At 41.4% G+C, this 27,545-nt stretch overlaps 1 protein-coding gene across 1 annotated transcript; it reads right to left on the bottom strand.

Annotated features, from left to right (window-relative positions):
- Positions 1-814: 814 nt before the first annotated feature.
- On the bottom strand, positions 815-18,031 carry LOC114643708 (zinc finger protein OZF-like). Its single transcript, XM_028792222.2, has 3 exons — positions 17,908-18,031; positions 10,287-10,908; positions 815-3,447 (listed from the first exon to the last, which is right to left on the bottom strand). The coding sequence occupies exons 2-3, from the start codon at positions 10,717-10,719 to the stop codon at positions 2,261-2,263; spliced, it is 1,620 nt and encodes a 539-aa protein (XP_028648055.2). The 5' UTR covers positions 10,720-10,908; positions 17,908-18,031; the 3' UTR covers positions 815-2,260.
- Between the last annotated feature and the right edge of the window lie 9,514 nt (positions 18,032-27,545).

Raw genomic sequence — 27,545 nt, 5'->3', positions numbered from 1 at the left:
AGTTAAGGGGCCCGAAGACTCTCTGGATTCACTGTATGTACAGCATATCTGCATATATATATTGTGATGGATACCCGGGCGTCAGCAAGCCCAAACCCCAACACGAACACACACGCACAGTCCCGGGTTCAAATAAAGGTACATTTATCAATCAAATCACCTCAAATATGTCACACAAGCACAAAACACAGGTTTTCTCTCCACCACAATAACTTTCTTCTTAGCGCACTACCCTCCTCCACTCAAGTGTTGCTCCACGACCTCCCAGCTGCGACTCTGGCTCCCTTACTGGGTCTTCAGCAGTCCTTTTTATAGTCCTCCACCCGGAAGTGCTTCTGTCCACGTGACTTACCAGCACTTCCAGGTCGGATGGAGAAGTTGAGTTTTCTTCAGCCTGGAAGTACTTCTGGGTTTCTGTCCCAATGACTCACTAGTACTTCCGGGCTATGGGAAAAGCATTACTCCCCAGGTCCCCCTGTAGCATCTCCTGGCGGCACCCACGGTACCCAGCAGGGCTGAGAAACCGAACTCCAAGTCCCAGGATGCCCTGCGGGAATCTGGGGAACCGCTACACTTCAGGGAAGCTGCCATCTAATGTTTTGGGGGAGGCAGTGTCCACAGGTAGTTGCCTTCCCCCTTCCTTCCATCTGAAGGGGCGTCCCGGCCGGATTGAGCTTTAGCCGTCTCTTACAATGTGTACATTTGAAACTTGCACTAACTGAAAGAATTGCTTCCAGGTATACAGTACACAAGGCATGCTGCTGCCTTTTCACTTTTCATATAAGCTTATTAAAAGAATGCAATGAAGGCTGTGTTTAATGTTTGGTTCAAGACTTTTAATGTTTCTTGCACCAGCAGGACTAGCAACAAATATTTTAATTGGATTGTAAGATATAATGACAGTTAATTGAAATGAATTGAAATTTAGCAGCATCTACACACAAAGATGTCTTCTTCATCACTGGATCATTCAGTAAGAGTTGTGACAACACTGAAGTCGTCATAATGTTGAGCCCAACGAGAGGAAGGCACCACCTGAGAATTCGGCAGACTTTTTACATGTTATTCCCTCGTTAGAGTTACCAGTAAAAATTGAAGCAGTTGGATGCCGCCAAGTCTTTAAGATGCAGACCCTTAGAATTCTGCTACTTTGCTGTATAAACAGATTATGAGAAACACAATGATCTCCAATTTTACATTAGCATTTTGACATGTTAGTGAAACAAGATATGCATGAAATGGTGGGTTCACTGCAGCAATTTTTTACATACAATTACACTTCCTACCTTGGCCTTCTTTCAAAACTGTATTATTATGGTGCACCCTCTCTTATAAGTTAGTTAATTGCTAGAAAACTAGCACCAGATATGTGTGGATAACAGTGGAAAATGAATACTTGCCTCTCTATAAAGGCAGTACATCTCATTTGCTGAGAAGGTCAAGAACAGGTACCAGATGGCCCGGGATTTCAATGTACTTAATAGCAGGTATATCCATCAAGTGACTTTACTGATCCTCTTCTCAGAAAGGCTGACATATTTAAGCCCATGAAGGTACAGCAGGACTTCAGCATTTAGATACAGCTCACTTCATTTAAAGCCTAATGACTGAAAACACCAGCCTCTACTCAAATGCTGGAAGAAAACATGACATGATTAAGGCATGCTAGACTTTCTACTAAAACCGCAAAGGAGTAGATTTTGCTTTGTACCCATTTCTGCTGTATTCCTTTATTCTTGTGTGGGACATGGCCAACCGCTTTTTTGTCTTTCCTGGGCCTTTCTCTATCTATCTATCTATTCTCATGCCAACAGCTTATAATGGGTCAATAGCCACAGATACAAAGGATAGAAACTATGTTTACATTCATGAAGATTGCTGATGCATGAGAATAATTTCCCATACTCAGAACAGTGTTGTGACTTCTCACAGTTTTTAATCTATTATCCTCATAATGACAGGGTAAGATTCATGATTACATCAGATCATCCCTAAGTATTGTTTTTACTCAAATTTGCTACTTTGGTTTCTTTTTTTGAATTCAGTAAGGAGCGATGGCAATAGACAACAATTCCAATAAGTTAAATATAAGTTAGACTATTACAATATTTTCATTTCTTATGTTCAATGCCAAAATGATATCATATTTCATCATCTCTTTTAGTAACAAGGTTGGAGAAGATTTTTTTTGCTCACTGAATCCACTCTTCTGGCATACCTTTGTCTGCACAGAATACCGTACAAGATTAGTGATTCTTTCTTACTGGTTATTGTTTCTGGCGATCCCACCTTTCCGATACCGGTATGTTTTATTTTTGGAATGAATTTTTGAGTGTGTTCGAAGATGGCTATGTTGTGAGAATCGCATGCCACAGACAGAACAGCCATGTGGCTTCTCTCCTGTGTGAACTCTTATGTGCCTCTGGAGATTGCTCTTGCGTGAGAATCGTTTCCCACATTCAGAACAGCCATGTGGTTTCTCCCCTGTGTGAATTCTTGAGTGTGTGAGAAGGTGGCTAAGTTGTGAAAACAGCTTACCACATACAGAACAACAATGCAGCTTCTCTCCAGTGTGAACTCTTATGTGTGTCTGAAGGTGGCTGAGTTGTGAGAATCGCTTGCCACATTCAGAACAGCAATGTGGCTTTGCTCCAGTGTGAATTACTTTGTGTCTCTGCAGACTGCTCATTTGGGAAAACTGCTTGCCACAGTTAGGACAACAGTGTGGCTTCTCTCCAGTATGAATTACTGCATGTCTCTGAAGACTGCTTATTTGTGAGAACTGTTTGCCACAGTCAGGACAACAGTGTGGTTTCTCTCCTGTATGAATTCTCTTGTGGGCATGAAGGCTTCCAATGCGAGAAAATCGCTTGCCACACTCAGGACAGCTGTGTGGCCGCTCTCCAGTGTGAATTCTCATGTGTGCTTGAAAACTGCTTACATACGAGAATCGCTTACCACATTCAGGACAGCAATGTGGCTTCTCGCTGGAGTGAATAATTGAATGTAAATAAACATGTCCTAGCTGTGAGAATCGCTTTCCACACTTAGAACAGGAATATGGCTTTTCTCCAGTGTGAATTCTCATGTGTGCCTGAAAACTGCTTATGTAAGAGAATCGTTTGCCACACTCAGGACAGCAATATGGCTTCTCGCCAGTATGAATGATTGCATGCCTCTGAAGGCTGCTTGAATGGGAAAACTGTCTCCCACACTGAGAACATGAAAACTTCTTCTGAATCGCCATGTGTATCTGAAGACTAGTAGTCTCTGAAAATTCTGAGTGAGATATTTTGTTTTGTAAATTGCTGATATTTAATTCAGTTCTGCTATCTTGCAAAGAACCCAAATTCTCATTTTCTAACACAAGATCCCTGTTTTTCATATTTTCATGAGGAGTGCTCTGGGCACTTGAATTTGAGGAGCAGCTGCTGTTTTCTTGTAAATCTGTTGAAAGACAAAAAAAAAAAGGAATTTGTGTCATTTAAAAAATAAACATTGACTGGGATCAATCAAATTATGAAAAATAACAATAATTCCTCTTATAGTAAGGAAGTAGACAAGATGACCACATATAAAAGAAATATGCAAACAAGTGTTAAGCCACCAAGGAAACAAAATCAAATCAAAAATAAAAACTTTACTTTGCTTTCAAACCATTTTACCTCATGAGGGGTCAACAGTGGCAACACGCTAAGCTGAGCAGAACAGGCCATCTTAACATCAGCAATGTTTTCAAGATCCTCCAGGGAAATTCACAGATATTTCTAGGCTTGCTGTTTATTCCAAGTGTGCACTTGATTTACTGATAATATTCCATGCCTACTGCATACCTAATGACAAACCAAATTATTTTGGTCTCCTCACTCTGGAGAAGCAGTGGTTGTGCTCCATGGTTTTCCAATTTTTGCTGCTCTCCTCATCATATCACTAAGAGTGAAATGAGCAACCCTGCACAGGAACCTCATTTTCTGTCTGTTGTTATTCATAACTTTATTTTGGTCACTACCTACAGCTTGTGACCACAGGTGATGGGGTGGAGGGATATGTGGACTGTACAGTAAGCCATAACTTTGTTTAACACCCTGGGGACATTTTTTCAGCAATCTCCACCTTAACGGGGGTACCCCAAAATAAAGCCTTGTGATTCCAAAAGGAAAGGCAGTTAACTTTTCACTAAAACCTGACAGATAACTCCTCAAATGTGATAGAATCCATGTGTGTGTCAAATTTAAACATTCTTTTACTCAGAAACTGCTGCTAAACTAGAAAAAAAAATCAGTGCTCACAGTAATTATTTCATATTTTTGATTTCTGATATAGTATATCTCATGTACAAATAATGTCAGGGCGGTATTTTTTCATTCTGTACACCTACAGCTGTGTCTCATTATGTCCATTGTGGACCACCAGGTTGGCACCGCCACAGACAAGCGTGGGACACAAGTTCAAGACACACATGTTGTTTATACCTCATGGGAAACGCCTTCTGTATCCAGCAGGGGGTGTTAGCTTCCTTGTTGGAATGAGTTCTTTTGTAACTGCGGTGTGTTACATAACCCGAAACTATATAGATATGACATTAAAAGGTGATACCCCTCCCTTAGTGATACAGCGGTAAGAAATCACATAGGAGGAATACCTTAGCTTTCTTTAATGACTGCTTACACTGCGTAACAGACAATGGAAGCCAATGGCAAGAACCCAGTTCTGGAGTGGGGGCCCGATGTGTAGAGTTGGAAGGATTTTCAGGATTGGATGACGTTATCTCCCATCCGTCCATCGGCTTCAGAGATGTGCCGGGCAATGTTCCAAGGCTTTATAATCTTTCTCCATGTGAAGGCCCCCACTTAGGTGAATAATAGAATTCCAAACAAGGAAAAGAGGATACAATTTCATGCTGACTCTGACAGACGAAAAATAGTATACAACAGTCCTCAGTCTGACTGCATGTTTCCCCAGCTGTCTTTTATCTGTCTTGTCTTATGCTTTGCCTAGCAGTTCTAAATGATGAGCCCCTGTGCTAAATCTGGCAACATGCATGTGAGTAGAAAGAAAAGTAGATTTATAAAATATATTTGTACAGAGGACAGTGATATATTAAACTTATGTTCTGATTACATCTTCCCCCGTTTCCCACAAGTACAACACAGTCTCAGCACAAGCACAGCACAATACTTTTCCTTCTCTCTCTTTCTTTTCTTTCTCCTCCACTTCTCTGGTCAAGCTTCATCTTCCTCCTTCTAACTCTGGTCTTCCGAGTAGTGTCTGCTGGCTCCTTTTATACTGCACCCAAAAGTGCTCCAGGTGCTTGATTACCTAGTTTCCGGCAGCACCTCTGGGTGTGGCAGAACTGCCCAAAAGGGCTCAGCAGATCCTGCTGCAGCACTTCCTGGTGGCGCACCTGTGGATCCCAATAGGGTTGCACCAAACTCCAACTCCCATGAAGCCCTGTGGAACTCCGAGGCACTGCTACAACCCAGGGTGTCTGCCATCTAGCCGTGCTTGCTCCCCAGGTCCTTCCAGCAAGGAGGTGTGGAGGGCCCCGGCCACACGCTATACCATATATGGAGATATACATATCGCTGGAGATGTCACAGTCACTGCCATCCAATGGTATATGTTTGAGAGTGTGTGACCTACTGAGCCAGAGCCAATGACCTGGAAATGTGAAGGGGTACTTGTCAAATATGGCTTTGCAACTCCTCTTATTTGGAGGATATCTCATAATTGATGCACAGTGCAATAATGTGCTTGGACTTGTTTTGATCAGGAAAATCTACTGTAAGTACTGAAGTTCCACTTGTAGATATTTGCAGTTTTTTTGGGAAGTAACATGAAAGAGCACATGAAAAATCAGAAGAGCGATGTAACGCTGTTTGCAGTTTTCAGCCTGTAGCTTGTGTTTGCTCTGTTGGTGGGAGGATTCATCACATTGGCTGGGACTTTTTCATTGATGCATAACACTTGGGTATTCCTTATACATAATAATTGCTATGATTTTTTTCAAATATTTTTTGTGACAATTTATGAAACACAACACATATGATTTCATACCAGATTAAAAGTCAACCATAAATATTGTAACAGTTTGATTACTAAGAGTGTGAAGTCGTCACCCGTCATTTGCAAACAAGGTATCGTTTGTGTCAGTGTGTGGTTTAGTTCACCTGTATGATATAGCAAAAGATTTTTAAAACTATTGCTCGAGGTGTAAGAGGCTAAGGAGTTCAATCTCACTTTAAGTCTTGAAACTGCTTTGCTGTCACATGTGCATGTAGTTCTGCCTGGGAAATAATGGAATATTCGATAAATTCATTTTGAAATCCTCCTGGACTATATGAGTCATCTTGGACCCATGTAGTTTGCCAATTAGATAAAAACTGGAGTGGAGGATGCAATCATCTGTCTGCTCCAAAAGGTTTATTCTCACTTGGACAAAGCCAGCAGCACTGTGAGGATGCTGTTTTCTGATTTCTCAAGCACCTTCAATAGCATTGTGGAAGGAGATCTCCGAGGAAGACAGGAATAGTTCAATCCATCAGTCTTTATTCAGGCACCGGTGAGTACATAGGATTCATGCGTTTCAAGGCAGAAAAGCAAAGTTCCCCTTTTTCAATCGGTTTTTAATATTTTTCCTCCCTCCCCTTAATTATCAATAAGCACAATATGTTTATCTAAGCATTCCTCTTACAGTACGTTGCATGAATCGGCTCACCGTTTCTATTTTGTGTACGTTGCAGATTGAGCCCTAAAGATGGAAAAGTTATCTTTCTCCTGTTAGGGGTAACCACAGTGGATCACCTTGTTTCATCTCTTCCTGTCCTCGTCATCTTGCTCGGTGACACACATCACCTGCATGTCTTCTCTCGCCTCCTCCTCTTAGGCCTTTCCTGGCAGCTCTATCCTTAGCATCCTTCTCCCAATATACCCAGCATCTCTCCTCTGCACATGTCCAAACCAATGCAATCTCGCCTCTCTGACTTTGTCTCCCAACTGTCCAACCTGAGCTGACCCTCTAATGTCCTCATTTCTAATCCTATCCATCCTCGTCACACCCAATGAAAATCTTAGAGCTGGAGGTGGCAGAGTTAAAGATCCTGTCTCCTGCTTTCTGGTCAGTGCCACCGTTTCTGGCCCATATAACATAGCTAGTCTCACTACTGTCCTGTAGACCTTCCCTTTTACTCTTGCTGATACCCGTCTGTCACAAATTACTCCTGACACTCTTCTCCACCCACTCCACCGTACCTGCACTCTCTTTTTCACCTCTCTTCCACAATTCCCATTACTCTGTACTGTTGATCCCAAGTATTTAAACTCATCCACCTTCGCCAACTCTACTCCCTGCTTCCTCACCATTCCACTGACCTCCCACTCATTTACACACATGTATTCTGTCTTGTTTCTACTGACCTTCATTCCTCTCCTCTCTAGAGCATATCTCCACCTCTCCAGGGTCTCCTCAACCTGCTCCCTACTATTGCTACAGATCACAATGTCATCAGCAAACATCATAGTCCACGGGGACTCCTGTCTAATCTTGTCTGTCAACCTGTCCATCACCATTGCAAGTAAGAAAGAGCTCAGAACCGATCCCTGATGTAATCCTGATATAGTCTTCTAAACTTCATGGACTATGACCACCTGGGGGAGCGCCAGCTCCCCAACACCAGATACAAACAGACGCAAGGCACAAGTCCAGTGCAAACAAAAGCTTTAATTCATGGGAAACGCTTCCAGCAACTGTTCCCACCACTAAAGCACAGTGACATCAAGCACCAACCACAGTCGTAATCAGCACTCTGTCCTCTCTCTGTCATGGCCTCCTCCACTCCTCCTGCACATTTCGTCCTGTTCCTCCTGACTCTGGCTTCCTGAATGATATGCGGCTGTTTCTTATATTCAGAATCCAGGGATTACTTCCAGTGTCACATAATTGTGGCCTGGGAGTACTTCCGGGTAAGGTGGTTTCTCTATATAAAAAGGGCTCAGCATTTCCTACAGCACCCATTGGTGGCTCCCGCGGAACCCAACAGGGCTGAGCCAACAAATACCAATTCCCATACAGCCCTGTGGGAATCCAAGGCACTGTTGCAATGCATGGGGGGCAGCCAAATACCCGCTCAGGGGAGACAGAGCACCCTTCCTAAACCATTTCCCCTGTTCTTCCATTAAGGAGCTATCCCGGCTAGATAATGATCCTGGCCATCCCTCACAGGACTTAATGCATGCTTAAATAAGAACACTGATTTTCTGTGTGTGTGTGCGTGTGTGTGTGAGACAGACCCATATACTATGTACTTTTACACAGAGTCCCTACATCAGCACGTGACATCATGTCACTGATCACCCTGGCATAGTCATCTGGTAAAATAAAGCAATATAAATTTAAATTGTATGCAAACTGTGTCCTCCAGGTGCAAGTATAAAACCACTGGGATGCACAGTTTGCAGCTCTGTTACAGTTCTGTACGCCGAGTGCTTCTTTAGGATTAACCGGATTGGTAAAATAAAAACATTTATTGATGAATGACAGCATTCTAAACATTGTCACCTTCTCTATATTCCATCCATTATCCAACCCGCTGAATCCGAACACAGGGTCACGGGGGTCTGCTGGAGCCAATCCCAGCCAACACAGGGCACAAGGCAGGAACCAATCCCGGGCAGGGTGCCAACCCACCGCAGGACACACACAAACACACCCACACACCAAGCACACACTAGGGCCAATTTAGAATCGCCAATCCACCTAACCTGCATGTCTTTGGACTATGGGAGGAAACCGGAGCGCCCGGAGGAAACCCATGCAGACACGGGGAGAACATGCAAACTCCACGCAGGGAGGACCCGGGAAGCGAACCCAGGTTCCCCCAACTGCGAGGCAGCAGCGCTACCCACTGCGCCACCGTGCCGCCCCCTTCTCTATATTCCCCCTCCCAATCTCTACACCGCTCCATACGTATCTTCCATTGATTGAAATAGAGCTGGAAGTTTTCTTGCTTGAGGCTCTTCAACAGGCTTGCCATTTCTGTCTTCACTTTATCCATTGAAGAAAAATGTGTTCCCTTCAGGTCACTTTTGGTTTTCAGGAACAAGTAAAAATCACAGGGAGCTAAATCGGGTGAATAGGGAAGATGATTGAGTACAGGAATCTTTTTGTCAGTCCAAAACTGCTTTACGGAAAAAGCATCGCGCGCGGGTGCATTATCTTGGTGAAGCACCCACCCCCCTCTTCTCCACAAATCAGGCCTCTTCTTCCTCAGTCTCTCTCGAAGGGTTTTTAGGACTAATTAGTAAGCCTGATTGACAGTTTGCCCTTCAGGAACCCACTCTTGGTGGACGATACCATAAATGTCAAAAAAGACAATCAGAATTGCCTTGAATTTGGACTTGGTAATTTTTGCCTTTTTCATTCTCGGTGACATCTGGGTTTTCCAGTGCATGGACTGTCTTTTGGTTTCCAGGTCATATTTGAAAATCCATGTCTCATCACATTCAAAATGTAAGCACAGATGGTTTCCGGCACTCTTTTTGTTTGGGTGAAAGAATTTTCAGTACCAGTTTTGCAGAAACTTTTATCACGTGAAGTTCTTCTAGCAAAATGCATCTCACTGATTCCCTGTCAACACCAGTCAACTCTGAGATAACTCCAACACCCAGGTGACGATCATTTTGAACAATCTGATTCACCATTTTCATGTTTTCATCCATCCGAGACAAGCTTGGTGACCTGGGAGTTGATCATCTTCCACATTTTCTTGTCCTTCCTTGAATCGTTTCTGCTGTTTTTATCATTTCAGAGGTTTCTGTGGCAGATGTTGTTCAATTTCACAAGAAATTTGATGTTGATTCACTGTTCGTTTTTTTCACCCGCCATTATCACAGCAACTCGTGTAGCGATTGTTGTGCAGATTCTGAGTGAGCTATTCACAGGATATACCTAGCTGGTCAGCGTTTTGAGAGGGATATAGTTCTATGATTCATGTCCAGCCAACCACCAGATGGTTTTCCAGGAAAGCCCCAAGCATAGCCCAGACCGGTTATTTTTGTGTCTCACCTCGTGTGTTGCACCGCGGTCCTGGGAAATATTATTTTGTGTCACTGTATACTGCAACACTGTGCATGGATGGTATGACAATAAAGCCATTTGACTTAAAAACAAAATCAATAATTAGTGTCTTACCTTAACCCATCATACAAATTTACTTAGGCAATGCTGGGTAGTTCACTTAGACATCTGTATAAGAAGGATCAATATTTTCACATATTTTATCACTTACATTTTCCAAGTTGACTTGAAAAGCAGAGCTCATCATTTTCTGTCTGGCTGCACATCTCCTTCATGACTGTGTCATTAACCTCCACTGCTTCAGGCTTTACATCAGAAGAGGACAGAGAATGAAAGCATCCTCTCATCTGACTGGACCCAAAATCGATCAGCTCTTCCTTTACTGTTGGAGAGTAGCTAAAAATGAAGTCATGTTCTGAAGAGGCATCTTGTTTAAAACAATGCTGACTGTTATCATTTGTTATTTTACTACTGGCAGACGCAAGCTCAGATGAGGTCCTTTTAGTACAGACAACCACCTGCTCATAGCTCTTTGTTTCAGAATCATAGGAATCTTCTTGTTTTATGTCAAGACTTGCCTGTGTTAAGCAAAATGACTCCCATTCACAGTCCTCTTCTTTAATCTGGACTACTCTTTCCTCCATAGTATGAGCTGCTATGCAGATTGCTATATTCACAGAAGGATCCACCTCATCCCTGTGTTGAGGCCTTTCTTCTAAGTTTGCCTCATCAGCGTCTTGCAACAGAGATGCCACAAATCACTGTGTTGAACAATGTCAACTAAGAAAGTAACCTGCTCACTTTCTTTTATGAGAAGGTTATAGTTGTCACAGCTGAAAAACATGAAAATGAATATGGTTTAGTGATTGGTTTCTAATCTCTTTTGCACAAAAAGTAATAATAAGAGAGCATATGACAATTAAAAGGAGTGATAAGTAGGGACTGCTATTACAAGCAACAGAAGTCCAGGAGGAAACATAAAATATGTTCAGAAAAATGGTTTCCAATCCCAGTCAAGGGGCACCCCCCATGGCTGAAGTTTTTGATCCCACCACCTCCACAAAGAGTGAGTTGATTTTCCCCAAATTAATGTCATTCATTAATTAGCTGGTTTTTTTTCACCCTGCTCATACTGAAATTAGAAAAGACAGACACAATGAAATTCACATTCATAAGATGTTTAGAAATATTTGTATTTTTGGCATTGCTTTAACTTACAGTTGTGGCCAAAGTAAAGACTTTCACACTCCATGTTTCTCAACTCCATGCATGTCATGTTACCACACCTTGCTTGTATGTATTATATCAGTTAGGGTGTCTAATTAATTTATGCAAGTGGTCATGTCACAATACACTTGGGGCCAAAAGTTTTGAGAATGACCCAAGTATTGGTTTTCACAAAGTTTGCTGCTTTAGTGTTTTTACATCTTTTTGTAGTAGAATGACAAGTATTTCATAAGTTTCAACGGCTTTTATTGACAATTCCATAAAGTTTATGCGCAGAGTCAATATTTGCAGTGTTGGCCCTTCTTTCTTTTTCAAGACATCTGCAATTCGCCCTGGCAGGCTGTCAATCAACTTCTGGGCCCAATCCTGACTGATGGCAGCTGCCCATTCTTGATAATCAATGCTTGGAGTTTGTCAGAATTGGTGTTTTTTTGTGTGTCCACCAGCCTCTTGAGGATTGACCACAAGTTCTCAATGGGGAGTTTCCTGGCCATTGACCCCAAATGTCGATGTTTTGTTCCCCGAGCCACCATGGTGGATTGTTCATTGTTGGTCACCAAACTGTTCTTGGATGGTTGGGAGAAGTTGCTCTCGGAGGACGTTTTGGTACCATTCTTTATTCAAGGCTGTGTTCTTAGGCCAAATTGTGAGTGAGCCCACTGCCTTGGCTGACATGAATTGTCTCAGGATGCTTTACTGTTGGCATACATGACACAGGACTGATGGTAGTGCCGCTCATCTTTTCTTCTCCTCCAGATGCCCCAAACAATTGGAAAGGGGATTCATCAAAGAAAATGACTTCACCCCAGCAGTCCAATCCCTGTCCCTTTTATAGAATATCAGTCTGTCCCTGATGTTCTTCTTGGTTTCTTTGCTGCTCTTCTTGACACCCACCAGGCCATCCTCTAAAAGTCTTTATCTGCCTCACTGTGCATGCAGATGCACTCCCACCTGCCTGCTGCCATTCCTAAGCAAGCTCTGCACTGGTGGTGCCCCCCGATATCGCAGCTGAATCAACTTTAGGAGATGGCCCTGGCACTTTCTGGACTTTCTTGGGCGCCCTGAAGCCATCTTTATAACAGCAGTGGAAATGAGTTTTTTTGGGGATGAAGTTCATTTTCATGGCAAACAGGGACTTTGCAATTAATTGCATGTCATCTGATCTCTCCAACATTCTGGAGTAGATGCAAATTACCATCATAAAACCTGAGGCAGTTAATTTTGTGAAAATCAATATTTTGGCTACTTTTGGCCACGACTGTCATAGCTACAAGACAGCTTTGTTCCAGGCTTTGTTAACCGTAACAGATTTTCATTGGATCAAATGTTTACTTCTACCAGGGTGATTCTCTGTTTAAACAGCCTGGAAGATTCCAGAAGTTGGTGTCATGACTTTTAGAAGCCTCTGAAAGGCTTGTACACAACTACAAATATCTAGGGACTACACAGGCATTGAATCATCCAGGAAGGAGACACAAATTAAATCCAAGGAATGAATTAACTTTGTTGTGAAAGGTTCAACTGAACCCCAAAATAGCAAAGGAACCGGAAGAGATTGAAGGCATCAGGTACCAATGTATCCACATCCACCATTACAAGAGTCTTTCATTGCACAAGCTGTTGCACAAGGAAGAAGTTCCTACTTAAAGGCCACTATAAAAAGCCAGAATGAAGTTTACAAGACACCACCAGGACAAAGACATGGGCCTTTTGGAGGCAAATTCTGTCATCAGATGAAACAAAAATGGAACTATCTATCCATAATGATCACCACTATGTATGGAGGAAGAAGGGTGAGGCTTTTATGCCAAAGAATACTATCTCGAACTGTGAAGCATGACGGAGGCAGCATCATATTGTAGGGGTAAAGCGACCGAGGCACTTCATAAATTAAGTGTGATCACAAGGAAGGAGGATTTTCTAGAAATTGTAAAGCAACACCTCAATACATCAGCCAGAAAGTTCAAACTTGGTTGCAAATTGGTTTTCAGACAGGACAAGGATACTAAGCATACCCCCAAAACTGTAAGGCAATGACTTAAAGACATCAAGGTACAAGTATTGGGGTGGCCATCACAAATTTCTGACCTTTCCACAGAAACTGAAAAAGCAGATCTGAGCAAGAAGGCTTGCAAACCCAACAGACTTAACATCTCGGGCCTTACACATAACACCGTGCATAGAATTCACACTAAAACATGACATATGGACAAAAGCGTAAATGTGCCTACGCACAAAAAGATACGAAAATCTGTGTGTATGCCAATTTCCACGTAATTCCCCTACATAAATCCTGGTCAGCGTTGAAGGTAACGCACGTGCATGTGCCTACCATCCCTCCCCGACTTCTCCCAAAATTACACCTGTTTGAATATGCAAATCAATATAAATAGCCCCTTATACACTCTGTGAAAAGACAATGGCAAAAGCACAGGGGAAAAAGAAAAATTTCAGCAAATACCAAGTACAGGCAAAGAAAAACGTACTCTGTTGGTTTAAACAGTGGAATAAACAACAAAAGGAAGTTAATCGAGTGACAAAGAGTGTTGGAGAAACTCAAAAGCTCAAGTTCACAAATTTGCTTTGTTTTGTATGTGTTCTTCTACGTGCTCTAAGTGTGTGAATCACTACGTGCTTCTTAAACGGGCTTTCTCTTCCTTCGACAGGACACAAAATACATTACACTCATGATATAACAGCTCTCTGAACAATTTAAATACTGAAATGTATACTTGATATCATTTTCATAATAATAGGAATTAAAGCATGGTTATTAAACTTGGGGACACGGTGGCACAGTGATAGTGATGAACTGGTGCCCTGTCCAGTGATTGTTCCTGCCTCTGCAAGATGCTTTCTGCGCCATGAGCGACCTTCAATGAAATAATTTATTACAGCAGTAATGTCTCTTTCAAACGTGCTAACCCCCAATTCCTGTCTTTCATTTTCTTTCTTCAAGTAACCAATTGCCACACAATCAGCTCTGTAATAGATGTTAAGCCATCTGTAAGCTTAGAATGCCAATTCTTCAAAACTTTTAAGAAACACTGAAATATCTTCATAATACATGTTTAATTATTCCATCCATCTATCCATCCAGGGTCACGCCAGCCCCAGCAAGAATACAGTACGAGGCAGGAACAATCCCTGAATGGGGCGCCAGCTCGCCACTAGCGCTGCGCCACCGTGTACTCACATGTTTAATTATTAGCAGTATAGATTATTTAAATGAAGTTAAACATTTATCTTTATAATGTAATAAGCATATTTTACTGTATTTTATCTTAAAAATATCAAGAGCTCCAAGAAGATAGCACTTGGAAGTCTAAATTGAGTTAAAAACCAGTCATCATTAAATGTAAATATGCGCTTTATAAAGTGGCTCTGGTTGTGCAATATTATAACTGTATCGCAAGTTTACAGTGAGGTAATTGTACTTACTCTATAAGGAGCACTTGATACACTGATCGAGTGTGTTTAGAGCTCTTGGGATGAAACGGTTTCTGAACCGCAAGGTCCCCACAGGAAAGGCTCTGAAGCGTTTGCCATATGGGAAAAGTTCAATAGACAGCATGGCTGAGGCAGCGTGTGCTTGATGCTGTATACCGATAATTCTCTTTCTGATCAGCTGTTGCAGAGCTGTGATTCCACACTCAGATACAGTGGGATAAATACAGAGTGGTGCACTGAGAGTGACAACGCTAAAGCAGCTATGGTATTTGGAATAGTCTGGCCATTCCGTGGACCATTATGTACTTACGGGTTGATTACAATCAGATGCTTTAAACTAATATACTATATGCGGTTAATTTCAGTGTATTTGATAAAGCCGCATCAGGGATGTGAATCTAAAAAAGAAAGGGTAACCACACTGGAACAAAAGCACTGCTTTGAAGCTTGGTCCTGCCAGTTTGCATAACCGAGTGAAGAACCTGCGTACACCAGGGATTAAGCTGGCATGAGAACGTGTGTGGTTTTACGCTAAGTTTAGATTTTATAAATCGGGATGTGAGCATGGAAACGGGCGTAAGCAACATTTTTGTGCATACGCACCATTTATACATGAGGCCCCTGGTCCGTTGGGGTGAATGGGCAAAAAGCCCTGCCAGGTATTGGGAGAAACATGTGGAAGACGACTCTCCCCATTTGAATCAATTAAAGCCATTAAAAGGCACTTCTACTGAATACTAAGAAAGTGCATGGAAACTGCTGAAAATCTGACACAGTAAGATTGCCACTTAGTGATTATCGTGATGTTAGCACTTACAGAAATAAAGTAGACACCCTAATTGATAGAACACTGGCAATGTCTGTCAATACAATGTGGACAGCTGGGAAACAGGGGAGTTGGAAAGTCTTTAACATAGGTGGATGAAAACCTTTGACTTTAATTGTATTAAATCCCTTTCTTCATTTTGTTGTTAATTCACATTTTTCTGTGTATTTTTGTCCCTTAAGTGACAGTGTGCAGAGTCAACATTGGGGTAAATAACACTGAATGGTGAAAGACTGCCACCACTTGCGAGTCAGACCCACCAATGTGTTCACTAGTTCTTTCCTCTTCTTCTGGCTACTCCCATTAGGGGTTGCCACAGCAGATCATCATGTTCCATATCTTTCTGTCCTCATCATCTTACTCTGTCACACCCATCACCTGCATGTCCACTCTCACCACATCCATAAATCTCTTCTTAGGCCTTCCTCTTTTTCTCTTGCCTGGCAGCTCTATCCTTAACGGAATGATGGATGCATTCAAGGTGGAGGTGGGATTACATCAGGGATCGGCTCTGAGCGCTTCCTTATTTGCAATGGTAATGGACAGGTTGACAGACGAGATTAGACAGGATTCCCCGTGGACTATCATGTTTGCTGATGACATTGTGATCTGTAGCGATAGTAGGGAGCAGGTTGAGGAGACCCTGGAGAGGTGGAGATATGCTCTATAGAGGAGAGGAATGAAGGTCAGTAGAAACAAGACAGAATACATGTGTGTGAATGAGTGGGAGGTCAGTGGAATGGTGAGGATGGAGGGAGTAGAGTTGGCGAAGGTGGAGGAGTTTAAATACTTGGGATCAACAGTACAGAGTAATGGGGATTGTGGAAGAGAAGTGAAGAAGAGAGTGCAGGCAGGGTGGAATGGGTGGAGAAGAGTGTCAGGAGTGATTTGTGACAGACGGGTATCAGCAAGAGTGAAAGGGAAGGTCTACAGGACGGTAGTGAGACCAGCAATGTTATATGGGCTGGAGACGGTGACACTGACCAGAAAACAGGAGACAGAGCTGGTGGTGGCAGAGTTAAAGATTCTAAGTTTTACACTGGGTGTGACGAGGATGGACAGCATTAGGAACGAGTACAGTAAATGATAAATAAAATAACCTGAACACCTGGAAAAACAAAACACAAAAATGATAATAATTAAAATCTTAAAACACAAGATACAAAAGCACTAAATTATCTCCAAGTAGCAGACAAGTGTTTTTTTATATTTTAGTAACGTTTAGCAAATCCGTTTTTAAATTCCTTCTATCAAAACTTTTGTCATTCATTGCTGTTTGCTCATTGTTAATTGTCTTTAATATTCTACAGGAAAACTACACAAAAACGTGAATAATAATTCATTACATTTATATAGCGCTTTTCTCAGTACTCAAAGCGCTATCCACACAGGGAGGAACCGGGAAGCGAACCCACAATCTTCCACAGTCTCCTTACTGCAAAGCAGCAGCACTACCACTGCGCCACCTGTGAGGACAACGCATTAAAGCAGAGGGAGTAAAGAACTTATAACGTGTAGCACTTCTATATTTCTGATGAATGTAAATTCCATGCTATTGCTTCTTCCTAAATGGAGAAAAAGACCAAAATACCAAATAATTAAACGACGAAATTAACATAAAATTACTGACTGATTGACTCCAAAGCGGGTTGGAACAAAATCTGCAGCTACATGGGTCTCCAGCACTGGGATTGGAATCCATTGCTTTATAGAATTAAAATCCATTCATATAAATTTTAAATCACGATACTTCACTTATGAAGGTTACTCCCACGCTGAAAAGGTATGAGACAACACGCTTCGTCCGTTCTCCCTCAGCCCGATCCTTGGCATTGCGCTACGCCCGACACATATTGCGGGCTGCTCTCGAATCCCCACCCCCTCCGGACTCCTCTCAATTTGCAGTACACCTCGGGACTGGAGCCCACACGCCCTTCTACCCCAACTCCTCCGCGACCGAACTCCTCCCCCAAACTGCACGGTTCTTTAAGCTCGGCCGGACTCGCTCGCGACACTGCCCCTCTGTTAATTGGACTCCCCGCCGAGTCGCTGTCTTCTCTCCGTTTCCACACCTCCCTCCCCTCTAGTTCCCCCAACACTTTCCTACGCAGCTTTGCTTTCTGCCTGTCATCGGGACGTACTCCCACGTTGTTATTCTATTTTTAAAACTAGACAGCTGGTCGTACACGAACCTCTCTCATTTAGGCTACTGGTCGCTTATTGCCCACTCACAGGGACTCCCCGGCAGCGCGCTGCCATCTTCTTTCCTCATTCTCCGTGAATCACACTAGACCCCGTGCGCCAGAGCGGGCTTGTCCACCGCACCTACCTCTAGTGTCAGCAGGTCATACCTGTAGCCGTCTATCTAATGGAAGCTACAAATTACAGCAACAAACAGGACTTTCCCGAGCGACTCGTTTATAAGTTCTCTTCTGATAACGTTGTTGGCAGATTTCATACCCGAAAACATGTTACTGCCATCTACTGTACGGAGGTTAAGTAAATGCGCTTTCTTTACTGGAATACTGTACTGTATAATGGTTAGATATCGGGAATTCGCGGTGAATAACTAGATACTGTGAATCAGAGATCTGAGGAGCCGGACTTGAAGCACGAAGAATTATTATCTCTGGAATGTTTTAATCATGTCTTTAAAAGTTAACTCTATTAAGACCTTGAATACCATGCTTTGTCACTTGCAACCTGACTGAATGAAATTTTGAGCGAGTCCAATCGTATAAGCTTTGGCTGCCTTGTCCTCAGAACAAATGACAAAATACAAAAATAAACATATGTGTGTGTATGTATGTATGTATGTATGTATGTATGTATGTATGTATGTATGTATGTATGTGTATATATCTATGTATGTGTGTATATATGTATGTATGTATATATGTATGTATGTGTATATATGTATGTATGTATGTATGTATGTATGTATGTATGTATGTATGTATGTATGTATGTGTAATATTCCAATAACCAGTCGGAATACTTTCTCAATTGTGAATTTATTATTTCAAACTTATTGGAAATGACAGGTGTTATATCAAGTCACTCCTACAACTCCTGAGCTTACTTAACAGCGCCAAACCTTTCTGCAACAAAACCACAAGGTCCCTTGCTGCCTGGACTGGCTATTTAACTGTCTGATTAATAATCCAATAATCCAACACTTCCCCCCTTAAATTGATTCTAACCTCTCAATAATACTGAATTGAATAAAACAAAAATAATAATAATAATAAACAAGAATAACATCAATGATAATAATAATATGAATAATCATCATGGGCGGCACGGTGGCGCAGTGGGTAGCGCTGCTGCCTCGCAGTTGGGAGATCTGGGGACCTGGGTTCGATTCCCGGGTCCTCCCTGCGTGGAGTTTGCATGTTCTCCCCGTGTCTGCGTGGGTTTCCTCCGGGCGCTCCGGTTTCCTCCCATAGTCCAAAGACATGCTGGTTAGGTGGATTGGCGATTCTAAATTGGCCCGTGTTTGTGTGTGTCCTGCGGTGGGTTGGCACCCTGCCCAGGATTGTTTCCTGCCTTGTGCCCTGTGTTGGCTGGGATTGGCTCCAGCAGACCCCCGTGACCCTGTGTTCGGATTCAGTGGGTTGGAAAATGGATGGATGGATAATCATCATTTATCCACTTATGGTGCTCTATTTAGTGTACTGGCTTTGCAAACCTCTGGTAGAAATAAAATAATCCTGTTCATGTTCAAAAGTAATCTTTCAAATAAGATGGTGTTTTCCTCAGTCGAACAGGATATCTTTGGAATGGTGGAACTGTCTCTGCCCTCTCTGTGTCCTCCAACTGTGGACCTCTGGACAAATCTTCAGGTTCTGGCATAGTAAGGGGTTTAATTGCTGAGCTGTCTTCTACCTGTTCTGTTCTGTGACGATCATCTGCCAACGGAACCAAGAAGTCATCTTGTTGCACTGCCTGTAGTGCCCCGGGTTGGTCATAACTGGGACAGATGTGGTCTTGGTGTCGTTTGACCACCTGCCCATTCTCTGTCTCCACTGTCCAAGAAATAGGACCAGTCTGTTTGACCACTGCCCCACGCATCCAACGTTTCCCTGATGTCTGGAAATTACGAATATAAACAGGCTGTCCCACTGAGAATGTCCTCTCCTTTGCATGACTGTCATGGCGACTCTTCATTTTTACTTGCTTCTCTGCCACTCTTTCCCCCAGTCTCGGACTAACTAAGTCCAAATGTGTCTGTAGTTGCCGCCTCATTAATAATTCACCAGGGGATATGCCTGTGGTCATCTGTGGTGTTGTCCTATAGCGTAACAGGAACCGTGCTAGTCTAGTTTCAAGTGTCCCACTTGTTAACTTCCGCAGGCCTTCTTTAACTGTCCGGACTGCTCTTTCTGCCAGACCATTTGATGCCGGGTGATAAGGGGCTGATGTTACATGTCTAATGCCATTCATTTTAAAAAAATAGTTCATTTCAGCACTAACAAAACTGCTTCCATTGTCTGTTACTACAACTCTTGGTAAGCCATGCGTGGCATAAATGCTTCGTTATTTTTCCATAGTGGCCAACGATGTGATTGATTGCATTGGGTGGGCCTCTATCCATTTTGAATGTGCATCTACACAAATCAACAGCATCTTACCCATCACTGGTCCACAAAAATCCATATGAAGATGAGCCCGTGGCTGTTCAGGCCACTCCCAAATATGAAGTGGGGCCCCTGCAGGAGAAGCCTGATTTTCTTGACAACTGATACATTCACGGACTGCAAGCTCTATTTCTTTATCCGTATTTGACCACCAAAGGTAACTGCGAGCCAGTGCTTTCATACGATTGATGCCTGGGTGTGCTTCATGTAATTCTTTTATTAATGTCTTTCTACCTTGTGGAGGTATTACAACCCAGCTCCCCCACAGTATGCAGCCATCCACCACACTCAACTCTGCTTTCCTGTGAATATACGGTTGCCAAGTTAGCTCAACGGGTTTATTTAGCCAGTTCCCTTTGAGTACCCACTGATAGACCACTGACAATACAAGGTTTCGTTGTGTCCAAGTCTTAATCTGGTACGAACCAACTGGAGTGCTGTCCATATGCTCCAACAGCCTGATGACTTCCTCAGTTTGTGGGGTTTCTTCACTCTCTCCACCTTGTGGAAGGTGACTCAATGCATCAGCATTAGCATGTCGTATTCCTTCTTTATACATTAAAGTATATTCATAAGAAGCTAGAGTCAATGCCCAGCGCTGAATGTGTGCTGCTGCTAACTGTGGGACCCCCTTCTGTTCCCCAAACAGTCCTAACAGTCTGTCACAATTACAAATGATTTGCCAAAAAGGTACTGATGGAACTTATTCAGGCCAAAGATTATGGCTAATGCTTCTTTTTCAAGTTGTGAATAACCCCTCTCAGCTTTAGTCAGCGTACGGGACATATAACCAATGGGTCTTTCTGTTCCATCTTCCTACTTTTGGGAGAGGACAGCTCCCACCCCATAAGGTGAAGTGTCACAAGACAGGTACAGTTCCCTCCCTTCCTCAAAAGAAACTAATAACTGGACAGACTGTAATGCTTCTTTGGTTTTCTGAAAAGCCCTCTCTTCCATAGCTGTCCAACACCATTGAGTTTCCTTGCGCAACAGTCGATGTAAGAGTTCCAAGGTAGTAGCCATATTTGGTAGAAATCTATGATAATAATTAAGTAACCCCAAAAATGCTTTAAGCTGTGTCTGATTACTAGGTTGTGGTGCTTCCTTGATGGCTGCTACTTTATCTGGTATGGGGTGTATGCCATGGCAATCAACTTTATATCCCAGGTAAACAACTTCAGGTGCCATGAAAAAACATTTGTCTTTATGTACTCTTAGTCCTGCTGAAGTTAACTTTGTCCCTTGCTGCCTGGTCTGCCTATTTAACTGCCTGATTAATAATCCAATACCTCCCTCCTTAAATTGATTCCAACCTCTCAATAATACTGAATTGAATAAAACAAAAATAATAATAATAAACAAGAACAATATCAATGATAATAATAATATGAATAATCATCAGTATGTATGTATGTATGTATGTATGTATGTATGTATATGTATGTATATATGTGTATATGTATGTATGTATATATGTATATATATATATATATATATATATATATATATATATATATATATATATATATATATATATATATATATATATATATACAAACTCCGAAATGGTAACCGCCTGGATGTACAGAACTTTCACAAAATGAAATCTAATGATGCTAACTGCCCGGAATTTTATGGACTCCCAAAAATACACAAAACACCACTAAAATACAGACCAGTGGTTAGCCTGATAGGCGGACCATCATACAACTTGTCAAAAAGACTTTTCCAACTACTTAAACATTTAACGACTCAGATTATTCCGTCAACAGCGCGGAGTCGGCATTACAGCTCTTGAAAGATGTATCCATCGCCGAGGACGAGATCATGGTCTCGTTTGATGTTGTATCGCTATACACCATGATCCAGATCCAACTGGCCACAGAAACACTATTAATGAAACTGGATAGTGACCCCACCATAGAGACAAGAACCAAACTGTCCATCAAAGACATAATGCACCTAATATCACTTTGCCAAAAAACGCACTTTCATTTCAACGGCAAGTATTACACACAGAAAGAAGGCATGCCAATGGGATCACCGTTATCTGGACTCCTAGCTGAACTGGTAATGCAACGATTTGAAAACATAGCTTTATCCCAGATTACACCCAAAATTTGGATACGCTATGTAGACGACACAGTCGTCATATTAAGAAAGAACCAGCTGAATGAGTTCTACAATCATATTAACACAATATTCCCTGCAATCCAGTTCACAATGGAAAAAGAAATCAATCGACACATCAACTTCCTGGACATTTACATCAAAAGAAATAGTGACGCCACCCTGACCACAAGTGTTTACCGCAAACAATGCTACGCAGACAAGATTCTACACTTCGCCAGCAACCACCCGGTATCTCATAAACGGAGCTGCGTGAAAACCCTATTTAAACGAGTCCACACGCATTGTAATACCAAGGAAACAAAAATTAATGAGTGATGCTATCTCTTCCAACTTTTCACCTAGAATGGATACTCAAAAACATTCATTAATCGAAGTCTACACAGCAGACGCCAAAGGAATCAGCATACAATCGACTTAAATCAGAACCCCCACCCCACCTGGCATTCACTCCCTTATCACCATAATGTGTCAGAAGGCACGGCACGCACCCTGACCAAGTGGGGCATCAGAATAGCACATAAACCCACGAACAATTTGCGCATGGTCCTGTTTAATGCTAAAAACAAGAAATCGACAGCCGAAACACGAAATGCAGTTTATAGTATTCCATGCAATTCTTGCTCAGCGGTATACATAGGACAAACGTCAAAAAGAATCTCAACACGTGTACAGGAACATCGCAACGCCGTCAGAAGAAAGGACGCACTATCTTTGATATATGCACATACTAAATCGACAGGACACACATTCAACTGGGACAACATAAAAGTAAAATTTAAGGCCAGTACAAAAAGTGCCAGAGAGCTGGCCGAGTCTTGGCTATCAGATGAAAACGCCATCAACAGACACTTGGACATAAATCCAGCATATGCCAACTTAAGAAGGACATGTACACAATAATTAAACTGTACAACCCCCCCCCCCCTTGATCATACTGACTTAGTCACCTCCACCCCCCCCACTGAATATGTTTCTATATATTGCCTTTGATTCTTGTAAGTCTAAGCATTATCCTCTGATGAAGACCCCTGACAGGGGTTGAAAGCTCAGGAATAAAACTATTTTATGATACGTGATTCGTTTTTTCTCCCTTCGTGGATCTCCAACTGCAAATATGCAAACCGTATCACAGACCTTCGCTTCCATATATATATATATATATATATATATATATATATATATATATATATATATATATATATATATATATATATATATATATACACACATTGCTTATTTTTGCATTTTGTCATTTGTTCTGAGGGAATAATATATATATAATGATTTTCAGAATATACAAAGTCAGTGTTCTGAATATATAACACCAAAGCCTGATTATATAAAGTCAGTGTTGGAATATATAAAGTCAAAACTTGAATATATAAAGTCAGCGTCAGTATATATAAAGTCATTTCTGATTATATATAACGTCAAAGCCTGATTATATAAAGTCAGCATCGGAATATATAAAGTTATTTTTGAATATATAAAGTCAGCATTGGAATATATAAAATCATTCCCGAATATATTACATCAAAACTTGAATATATAAAGTCACCATTGGAATATATAAAATCATTCCCGAATATATAACATTAGGACAATTCACAAATGAAATGGTCTAGTTCCATCAATATTCTCTAATTTCCGTGCTTGTCATTTCACTTGTACTAGTGGAAGGTAAGCTTCGACAGAAGCCACTCAGAGTCGATCGGGCATGTGAAGTTCGTCCAAAAATGCACCCATACAAAAATAATAAATAAATATAGTGTTCAAAATACCAGGCACATACATCATTTTGAATACATTAACTGAACAGTGTTTTTTTATATATATTTTTCTGAAGTTTTTGTTAACTTATTCCATTACGTTGCATTAGTAACTCATTGAGTTTACTAAAAATGTGCCTGGGTCGTTTCAATCAATATCAATGTAATCTGATTTTAAATTTATATATTCAGGAATGAGTTTATATAATCCGACGCTGACTTTTAATTGATTTGCTCTTAAAGACTCAGACCCCTTAATTGTTTCTTTTTCCTTAATTAACAGCCAAATAATAATGAGATACAAAATGAGTCAAAACACAACCAGCAAACTGTGTCCATTATACAATATCTGAAAATAAAGATAGATGAAGGTCTCAGGAATGTTGATCTGCTCAGGTACACAAAACATTTCACCAGTGTTCTTAGAAAAGAGAAAATCAACAATTTCGGAAATGTCTGGTAATGCACCACGACAGCAGCAACAAGCCACAAAATTAGAGAATTGGTTTAATTAATGACAAGAATCGGCACCTCATTAAGCAGTTCATTGGAGTGAAATTAGTTGGTGTTTGAAGCCCTGACTTAGTTGGTCTTCTGTTGGCTCACTCACTTCACATTTCATTTCTGTTTGGGTGCCATTTAAGGAAAGAAATGAAGCAATTCAGGGGAACGATGAAAAAATTCAGGGGAACAAATATTAAAAAACAAGTCAATTAAAATGAATTCACAAGAAGTCAATTACCAGCACAAACAGGGCTCTCATTTTAAAAAAAGGGTTAGAATGAAAACCTGCAGCCACGGTGGTCCTCCAGAACTGGACTTGGTGACCCCTGCTCTAGTGGCCCTCATCATAGTGTCAGTGCACATCTTGGCCTGTCCAGTACCAGCCCTATAGGACAAATCCTGGCTAAAATGAATAATACCCTTTCCATGCATGCTGCCCTATCTGATACCAACATTCCCATTTCTACTGTGCTCCAAAGCTTCAGTCTGTGAAATCCACAGCCCCTTTATTCTTCCCATTACTGCCCACATTTTATACTACACTGATCTTCTCTAAATCGCCCAATTCTCTGCCAACTTGCCTAGTTTCCCATTCTGCCAAAACCCACACTACTATAATGTCCACTGCTATCAGGCAATTCAATGATTCCTCCAGATATACTTGTTAAGTTCATTATGAAATATCTGCACAATATACGTTGATTGATTGATTGATTGATTGATTGATTGATTGATTGATTGATTGATTGATTGATTGATTGATTGATTGATGGATGGATGGATGGATGGATGGATGGATGGATGGATGGATTATCTGCCCTGTGAGTCTGTATCCTTGTTTTTTATGTCTCTGTTGTTGTATACATCTGAATTTCTCCATATAATTAATTTAAGTTAGACAATAAAAGGTGTCATTTTGCTTGACTTTTCACTACATCCATATAATTAATAAAGTTTATCTAATTTATTCTAATGTAATTCCGAACTTGTCAATCACCTTGTTAGATTCATTGTAATGCACTTGTGATCAAAATGGAACATGAAATTCACCCGATATAAAGTTTCGGACATTTTTCTACTTAAATGGATTTATTACTGATTTATTTATTACTGACATACAGTATGTGATATTCAAATTCACCTTCACCGTCGACTTTAACTTTAGTATTCCATATAGGGAAATTAGTTTGGTTTGTACACCAACAAAAACTTACATACATATAGGTTTAAAATAGCAAAAAGGCAGGAAAGAGAAATTCAGTATAAGGAACCACTTTTACGTGAACCCCAATAAGCATACCTAACATACTGTACATATGCAAATACACCTATCTGGAGAGTGGCTTATATGAATTCCCATTATTCCCATTACCTGTTTTCATTACACAGCCTAATTGCTGAGGGAGCAAATGATCTCTTAAATCTGGTAGTTGTATTTGACTTTGTAAGCATCTGTTTAGTGCCCCATAGCTGAAATGAATTTTTACAGTTATATTTTCATTGGTATTAAATTGAACAGTTTCATCCTGTTTTTAATTTGCATATTACAATTAAATAAAATCAAACCAACTCAAGCAATAACTTTTAACTTATAATATACCTACCACATGCAGTTCATTTACCTGTATCAAATGAACAACATCAATTAACACTAAAATATTTAGAATAATGTCAATAGACAAATACACTAATCTTAGAATCGATGGAGGCTCACAAAATGTTCATTTTTTCCGGGGTGAAGTTTGCTTTTCTGATACAGGGTGTGCAGTAGTTTCACTAATATATCAAAAATAACAGCATAAGTCAGATCCATCCATCCATCCATTTTCCAGCCCGCTGAATCCGAACACAGGGTCATGGGGATCTGCTGGAGCCAATCCCAGCCAACACATGGCACAAGGCAGGAACCAATCCCGGGCAGGGTGCCAACCCACCGCAGGACACACACAAACACACCCACACACCAAGCACACACTAGGGCCAATTTAGAATCGCCAATCCATCCAACCTGCATATCTTTGGACTGTGGGAGGAAACCGGAGCGCCGGGAGGAAACCCACGCAGACACTGGGAGAACATGCAAACTCCACACAGGGAGGACCCGAGAAGCGAACTAAGTCAGATCCCATAACCAAAAACATTCAGAACACACTGGAACAATATTTTGCTAACCATCATTAAATTTTTGTTGCTCACAGTGCAGATACGTATATGAGGGTTATAAGGAAGAATTTGCAGGTTTGCAGCAAAGTGGCGTTCCCTTGTGCAGATATTTTAACATACAAATTTTGATTCGGTACCGTTATGTGTTTTACGGCAGTGCAACAAGTATTTATAAAATAGTCTTGCACCTTGAAACAATTAATTGAAACAGACAGCTAAATAAACTGCTTAATTGTAAATTCACATGTATTTGTCCATTTATTATCATTATTTTAACAATTTATTGCATAGGCCTATTACAGACAATCCATTAGACAACCCCCTAGGGCCCCATCATCTGAGCGGAGCCGTTTATGAAAGTTTAAGGGCGCTCGCGCACCAAATCGGGGGGACCCAAAGATCGTCGAACTTTGATGATACTGAGTGGGCGCTGTTACGCGATGGGCGCAGTTTATTAAAATAAAAGTGCGCGCGTACAAGGAGCGCGCGCTCCAAGTCCGCGGGATACACACAAAGGGGATACACACCAATGGTCGTCGAAGTTTAATAATACCGGTCAACGAGGGGCGATGTCCGTCCACCCCACCTAGGGCTCCAAATGGTCTTCGATCGGCACAGATTATAGTTTTTTTTTTTTTTTTTTTTGGGTGGTATAGATTAATGTAATGATTTTTTTTAACTAGATTTGGATTTGTACAGTGATGGTGGTAGTCTTCCAGCGAACCGAATTTAGAAGTAGGCTCGTAGAAAGCCGCTAT

Source organism: Erpetoichthys calabaricus, chromosome 5 (genome assembly GCF_900747795.2).
Source record: "Erpetoichthys calabaricus chromosome 5, fErpCal1.3, whole genome shotgun sequence".
In the NCBI taxonomy this organism is placed as follows: Eukaryota; Metazoa; Chordata; class Cladistia; order Polypteriformes; family Polypteridae; genus Erpetoichthys; species Erpetoichthys calabaricus.
The sequence above is the reverse complement of the archived record's forward strand: the minus strand, read 5'-3'. Positions and strand labels throughout refer to the sequence as shown.

What these genes read in the sequence shown, in the direction of transcription:
- LOC114643708 (XM_028792222.2), bottom strand. Translation starts at nt 10,719, where the DNA reads ATGGAGGAAAGAGTAGTCCAGATTAAAGAAGAGGACTGTGAATGGGAG. An exon ending in TTCAAGTCAACTTGGAAAAT is followed by an intron (nt 3,448 to 10,286) that starts GTAAGTGATAAA and finishes GTCTTTCAACAG; the next exon opens with ATTTACAAGAAAACAGCAGC.